This window comes from Euleptes europaea, chromosome 2 (assembly GCF_029931775.1).
Source record: "Euleptes europaea isolate rEulEur1 chromosome 2, rEulEur1.hap1, whole genome shotgun sequence".
Lineage (NCBI taxonomy): Eukaryota > Metazoa > Chordata > Lepidosauria > Squamata > Sphaerodactylidae > Euleptes > Euleptes europaea.
In genome coordinates this window covers 29,140,543-29,148,053 of record NC_079313.1, presented here as the reverse complement: position 1 = coordinate 29,148,053, position 7,511 = coordinate 29,140,543, and the positions used below count along the sequence as shown (strand labels likewise).

At 40.9% G+C, this 7,511-nt stretch overlaps 1 protein-coding gene across 1 annotated transcript; it reads left to right on the top strand.

Moving 5' to 3' along the window:
* Nucleotides 1–548: 548 nt before the first annotated feature.
* On the top strand, nucleotides 549–7,296 carry PTGS2 (prostaglandin-endoperoxide synthase 2). Its single transcript, XM_056844504.1, has 9 exons — nucleotides 549–662; nucleotides 773–916; nucleotides 1,407–1,550; nucleotides 2,359–2,540; nucleotides 3,800–3,883; nucleotides 4,746–4,992; nucleotides 5,313–5,599; nucleotides 6,194–6,341; nucleotides 6,825–7,296. The coding sequence occupies exons 1-9, from the start codon at nucleotides 590–592 to the stop codon at nucleotides 7,226–7,228; spliced, it is 1,713 nt and encodes a 570-aa protein (XP_056700482.1). The 5' UTR covers nucleotides 549–589; the 3' UTR covers nucleotides 7,229–7,296.
* The last annotated feature ends 215 nt before the right edge of the window (nucleotides 7,297–7,511 follow it).

The following is a 7,511-nucleotide window of genomic DNA, read 5'->3' as shown; positions in this document are numbered from 1 at the left end:
GCCCCTTCCGACTTCATGCTTCTAGGATAACAAACCGCTTGAAAGCTATATTGCATTTAAAGAGATCCACATTACATTTGTTCTTGCATGTGATAATATTTCAACCCATGTCATGAATCTCAAATGTCCTCCCTAAAAGGGCACTGTGATCTGAAGAACACAAAGTTTCATTTAAATCCGTGGGGGTTAGTTCCAAATAAATGGGTGTAGAACAGCAGGAAGAGGATGAATGTAAACCTGATTATATCTGTCTCAGTGTCTTTTTTGACCCTGCCCTTCCTCCATACCTGGTCTGTCACTTTATCATCTCATCAAGCCCATGAAACAGATTAGGCAGAGCGAGAGAGTGGCCTATGCTCACACCTGGTAGATTGCATGGCAAGTGGGGATGTGAACCTGGGTTTCTCTAGCCACTGTACGTTACAGGCTCTCTGTATCAAACGGCAATTAGTCTATAGAAAGTTTCTTACCCTAGTCAGTTGAATGCCCCAACACATCTCCAAACATGACTTTTAACAACTCCTGTCTCTCAATTTCTTTTTCAGCTAATCCTTGCTGTTCAAATCCATGCCAGAACAGAGGAGTGTGCATGACAACAGGATTTGACCAATATGAATGTGACTGTACACGGACGGGATACTACGGGGAAAACTGTACTAAACGTATGTTCTGTGTGAAATCCCTAGAAATTCATGATCAGATTCATAAACCCTTCTTTCTCCTTTATCCACCTATACCCTATAAATCTTCAATGTGCTTTCATTCCATTCAGCGGAATTTTGGACTTGGCTTAGAGTGATGCTGAAACCCACTCCAACAACTGTTCATTACATCCTCACGCACTTCAAAGGAGTCTGGGATATAATCAACAGCATCCCGTTTCTTCACGATGCCATCATGAGATACGTGCTGATGTGTAAGTCTACATTATTGATACTGCTATTTGGTTTGGAGGCAGATATATATCCAAGTGCTTCGAAGAGTTATGTGGGCTGGTTACAGTAGTGTATATTGAACTGAAAGGTTACTATCTGTAAATACTATGTGGTAAATTGGCTGTATTAAGTGATCCTATGAAGGAGAAAACCCTAGTAGAAACACAAACAAATTAAGATTTTGTTCCAACTATTGTCTCACTAATATTCTCAGTGTTTAATAATAGAGATCCAAGTCTAGCCATTAGATCTCTTTGGGAGTAAGTCCCATGTTATTTGATGGGGCTTACTTCCCGGAAATTATCCATAAAATGGCAGCACAAGAATACAATCAATCTGCAAGCAATCCTCTTGAAATTAGCCTGTGTCAGGTCTTATGAGAAAAGGTTGTTCACTGTTTAGCTACCTTAAATGATAGCTACCTTAAATGATAACTTTAGCATGAATTTTAAATTCCTTTTTTCGTTTTAGCAAGGTCCCATTTAATTGAGAGCCCACCAACATATAATAGCCATTATTCCTACAAAAGCTGGGAAGCATATTCGAATCTTTCCTACTACACCAGAGCTCTCCCTCCAGTAGCCCATGATTGTCCGACACCTATGGGTGTGAAAGGTAAGGAGTAAAGTTCAATTTTTGTCTTTGTGTGTGTATGTTGGTGGGTAGAAAGAAGAAAGGATATATTTTCATTCACCTTAAGTGCAGTAGTATTTACATGGGCAGTGCTGAAAAGTCAGGTCAGTTTGCAGTAAAATTGGCTGGCAATAACTATTCCAAAAGTCTGCAGTAGAACATTAGATTTGAGTCTGGTAGCACCTTAAAGACCTATGAGAGTTTCAGGGTATACAGTGTCTGACGAAGGGAGCTTTGACTCTTGAAAGCTTATACCCTGAAAGTCTGGTTGGTCTCTAAGGTGCTACTGGACTCCTAACTGTTGAAAATTAAGGTTCATCTACCCTTGGGATTACAGAGTAAGCATCTTTGCAATTATCACAAATGTATAGTGGATTGACTGTGGAATTATAGAGTAATTTAACATCCATGTTCAACTACATCTTAATGGGAGGGGCTGTAGCTAAGTGGTAGAGCATCTGCTTTGCCTTCAAAAGGTTGCAGGTTCAGTCCCTAGCATCTCCAGTTTTTTGTTTTGTTTTTAAGGATCTGGTAGCAGGTGACGTGAAAGACCTCTACCTGAGACTTTGAATATCTGCTGCCGGTCAGAGTGGATAACACTGACCTTGACAGACTGAGGCTCTATCTCGGAATAAAGCAACTTCATCTGTTGTTGGTTTATTTCTGAAATAGAAAGTTAATATTGAGTGCTGATTACAGTATATTTCAGTCCAGTGGAAAAAGGTTTGTTGTGCTTTGTCAAAGAAACCAAACATTTGCTAGAAAATAAAAATATTACTTTAAATTCCAGGCAAGAAGGAACTTCCAGATTCACAAATCATCGTTGAAAAATTTCTGCTGAGGAGAAAATTTATTCCGGACCCTCAAGGCACAAATATTATGTTCACATTCTTTGCCCAGCATTTCACCCACCAGTATTTCAAGACGGATCACCACAAAGGGCCAGCCTTCACAAAAGCCCTTGGCCATGGGGTAAGATTGAAGAACTGTTGACTAGAACTGAACAAACTAAATCAGCCTTTTGTGGTGAGAGGAATAATAAATAAATATTGGGAAAGGCACACTGCACTACAAGTCTGTCAAGGATCCACTACAAGGATTTGAGCCTATAACCCTTTGAGTTCTTATTCACCCTGGAAAGGAGTACAGTTTAATCCCTGGATATGTAAATATAGTGATTTCAATTATTTTCTACTCAATTCAAAGAAATTTAGATGTAATAAACCCAGAATTATCTTCTCCATTATCTTTCTGTTCCAAAAGAAATAAGGCTTTTTCTGAACTGTGTTCCTATAGAGAATGTTGAGACATTGTTGAGGGTGGGTGGAAGAGACTTTAATCCACTGTCATATTGGTTGTCAACAAGGGCTCCAGCTTTTGAATGTCACCAGTGGCTTGGCTTTGCCCCTTGTCCCCCATCTCTGGCAGATAAAGGCTTCAAGGAATTTTGATTTCAAAAGTACAAGAGAGATGTTTTTTGTTGTTGTTTCTGAGAAAGCTGCCTTCTTCATTTTACAAGGACAAAGAGTACAGAGTAGCTTTTAAAAAAATAGTTGAGAATCTGATACGATGCTGTTGAGATCAAAATGGAGACTGGATACTCTGGAATGCTCAAGTAGAAGCTAGTCCTACTGATTTCAAAAGTACACTAGGTCTTGGTGCTTAATTCTAGCTGTGCACAGGGTATGTTGGTCCCACTGATTTCATGGATGGAGAGACCTTCCCCTGTTTTCCATGGTCACCCCCCACTGCAATGTTCTGTGTGCTACTATGGAACATCAGCTGGAGAGGAATGAATTAAAAGGAATATTTATAATAAGCTCCATTTTCTTTGGGTAACATCTAGTGTATTAAGGAGAGTCAGTGTGGTGTGGTTTAAAGTGTCAGACTAGGATCTGGGAAACCCAGGTTCAAATCCCAACTTGCGCCATGGAAGCTTGCTGGGTGACCTTGGGCTAGTCACATGCTCTCAGCCTTGATGCTGGCAAGTCTTTTGATGGGAGACCTCCAAGGAATACCAGGGACGTGACATGGGGGCAGGCAATGGCAAAACACCTCTAAATGTCCCTTGCCTTGAAAACCCTATTGCCATCAGTCAGCTGTGACTTATTAAGAGATCTTCAACATGTTTTGCCAAGGCTGGCTCTAAATCTACTGATCTCATGGATTCGATTTGATGGGTTTCATCAAGTAGTAATTTAATTCTCATATTCCTATTACTATTTGAACAGGTTGACCTGAGTCACATCTATGGAGAGACTTTGGACAGACAGCTGAAACTGAGACTGCTCAAGGATGGAAAGCTGAAATATCAGGTTAGTTTGGGAGAAAAGCCTGCAGTGTTTTGAGAGGGAAGGATCATTATGCTAACATATCACTTGGTACATTCATGAATATACCAGAATATTCTCTGGGCTGGGTCTGTCTTGCTTCTGTGTAGCACATGGCACCCAATTGGTACTGAATAACTACAACCTGAGGGTGAACGTGGAATTGCAGGGGGAAGCACAGCTTGAAAATCCCATCATGCCCCCCCCCAAAAAAAATCTCTGCCTTCAGGATTCGGTAAGCTTGTGAGGTCTCTAGCAGATTGATTTTTCCTTGTTCACCACCACTTTTTCATTTGACTCTCCTCTGCTTTCAGTATTGCATCCTTTGTGGAGCCTGCTCAGTCTTCATCACACTGGGTTGATTTTGTTTTTCTGTTTTTATTTTTAGGGTATCCCCCTCTGCACTTTCTGTATGTTTCAGGAATCCCTCAAATAGACTCCTACTTTCATGGCCCAATTAAGACATGCTGAGGCCCTAAGCTACATCGTTTAAGAAGCCACATAGCATTATACCAAAAATAGTAATTTAGTAATATTTAGTAATCTTTTTGTATTTACAGGCTTCTCAAAATGTATAGCCCTAGGGTATAACTTACTTATCTGGCTCTGCCGACTTGGTCTCTGTATGTCCTGGTTTTGCAGCTTTCACCTTTAACACAGAAGAGCCAGGAGGCTTGTGATTAGTCATAGTGATTAAATAACACTGGATACATTCAGGTCACATTTGCACCTTTAGGTCAAAGTCTAAAATAAATTTAAGCACACTTAAATTGGAACTGGGATTCAGTATGGCAGAATTTGTGTGTGCTGCAGCCAGTGACTCTCACTTGTTCTTTTAAAACTGCAGATGATCGGGGGAGAGATGTACCCGCCTACTGTGAAAGAAACCCAGGCAGAAATGATATATCCACCTCACGTCCCTGAGCACCTGCAATTTTCTGTAGGACAGGAGGTCTTCGGTTTGGTGCCAGGATTGATGATGTATGCCACCTTATGGCTCCGGGAACACAACCGGGTCTGTGACGTACTTAAAAAAGAGCATCCAGAATGGGAGGATGAGCAGCTCTTCCAAACTGCCAGGCTTATCTTGACAGGTAATTTTGACAGTCATTCTCAGACAAAATTAACATCTAGAAACTGTTACTGGGGTGGGATAATAGGTCTTTTCATAGCTACTAGCCGCACAAATTAAGTGGAAACTTCCATGTGCAGGAGCATTTAGCTCAATGCCAAAGGCAAATTGGCTGTTTATGACCTTGGTATGATCCAGCATGGAATATATTATGCCTAAGATTCCTCAAGTGATGGGTTTAGCCCACCTCTGTTGTGCTTATTTGATTTGCAAATAGCAGAGTTAAGCATCTGGTGTCATTTAAAAAGCAAAACTGAGATCTCTTTAAAAAAAACAAAACAGGAGAGACCATCAAGATAGTGATTGAAGACTATGTGCAGCACTTAAGCGGCTACCACTTCAAGCTGAAATTTGACCCGGAACTGCTCTTCAACCAACGATTCCAGTATCAAAACAGAATAGCCGCGGAGTTCAACACTCTTTACCACTGGCACCCCCTTCTGCCCGACACCTTTCAAATCCAGGACCAAGAGTACACCTACCAACAATTTATCTATAACAACTCCATCATGTTGGAGCATGGCCTATCCCAGATGGTGACCTCTTTCTCCAAGCAAAGGGCTGGAAGGGTAAGCATATTCTCTCTCAGCATTTTGACTTGCTCGAGCTGGCTATCATGTTGTCCATCTTGAAGTGACTGGGCACAGCTGTCCTTATGCAAGTCACTCTCACATCTGGAAGTGTTTTCAAGTGAGAAGGAAAAAAACGTCTTGTTTCAGACAGAATGAAAAACTGCTTTGTTTTGACTATAGCTGCTTTATGAAACTGATTCACCTCACAGACTATCATTCAAATCCTGGTTTCTCCCAACAAATGCAGGTTTTGTTGCTTTTGCTCTTTCTCCTGCCTTCCCCCCCAGAAGCCCAGCTGGTATTCTGTTCAGAATTCAGAAGCCTGAATTCTGTTGAGCACAGCACCAGGAAGTAAAACAGGATTAAGCTAGGATATCTGTGTATGTCATGTGAAACCATAGTTAAGACTGTTCCGCGTCCCATAGTTAATGGCCCATATTTGGACATTAGCATTAGTCATACTTTGTTTAAACTATGGTTTCATTGGAACCAATGCAGTAATGGCTATATTAAATGACGTGTGTTAACACAAGCTGAAAGGCATTCCATTTTGTTCTTCATTCTACTTCATTTGTTCTCCTTTGTAAACAGGTTGCTGGGGGTAGGAACGTTCCTGCTGCTGTACAGAAAGTAGCTAAAGCCTCCATTGATCAAAGCAGGCAGATGAGATACCAATCCTTGAATGCATACCGGAAGCACTTTCTGTTGAAACCTTTTAAGTCATTCGAAGAACTCACTGGTAAGACTCTTAATATTTTTTTCTTTACCCCTGCCTTTTATACACATGCTTTTCTCCAGAATGGCTTACATTGTTCTTTCCTTCTCCATTTTATCTTTACCCCACCCCCATGAGGTAGGTTAGGCTGAGTGTGTGACTGGCCGGGGGTACCTAGCAAGCTTCCATGGCAGAGTGGGGATCTGAGTCTGAGCCTCCCAGATCCTAGCCTGACACTCTTAGCTACTACACCAAAATAGTTCTCAATAAGAAGCCGTGATTAAATAGTTTTAATAAAACACATGGCATAAATTCCCTGGTTCAACCTGAGTCATAATACACTGCAACGGGCTAGGTGTTCCGGTGCTCTAATTCTGTGTAGGGCATCTCTTGATCACAGAACATAATGGTTTCCCCAAATATGTGTCAAACTGAGATAGTAGCAAGAGATCTAGGGATCTCTTGAAGATTCCAGGTTCTTAACAGTTCACCTGTTATTTACTGCAGGAGAAAAAGAAATGGCTGCAGAACTTGAAGAGCTTTATGGAGATATTGACGCGATGGAGCTCTACCCAGCACTTCTTGTTGAAAAGGGGCGTCCAGGTGCCATCTTTGGTGAGACCATGATAGAAATCGGGGCACCATTTTCCTTGAAAGGCCTCATGGGTAATGCCATCTGCTCACCTGAATACTGGAAGCCAAGTACTTTTGGGGGCAAAGTTGGCTTTGACATAGTTAACACAGCCTCCCTCCAAAATCTCATCTGCAACAATGTGAAGGGCTGCCCTTTCACTGCCTTTCACGTCATAAACTCAGAAGCAGCAGCAACAACTAACTTCAGCACTTCCAGTGCTGGAATAGAAGATATCAACCCTGCTGTGTTATTGAAAGAACGGTATGCTGAGTTATAGAGAACTTCTGGTCATTTTATTTATTTATTTATATAACAATCTAAATTATTCTATTTATATTTAAAATGCCATGGAGATCTATATATATATATAAAAATGTATAATATATATATTTTATGCCTTGAGGTCTAAGACAGGATGTCAGACTTAAAGGGAGTTTTGCTTTAGGATTTGCAAGACAGGATCCCTTGTGTCTTAAACAATAACTTCTGTACCAGAAAGACGTATTCCAAAATGGATCAAGGCATCCGAACTGCTACTTGAAAACTTGATGATAAAATGT

Coding starts and splice junctions, on each gene's coding strand:
- PTGS2 (XM_056844504.1), top strand. CDS start 590: ATGACAACAGGATTTGACCAATATGAATGTGACTGTACACGGACGGGA. Junction 917..1,406: donor CATGAGATACGTGCTGATGT/GTAAGTCTACAT, acceptor TTTTCGTTTTAG/CAAGGTCCCATTTAATTGAG. Junction 2,541..3,799: donor CAAAAGCCCTTGGCCATGGG/GTAAGATTGAAG, acceptor CTATTTGAACAG/GTTGACCTGAGTCACATCTA.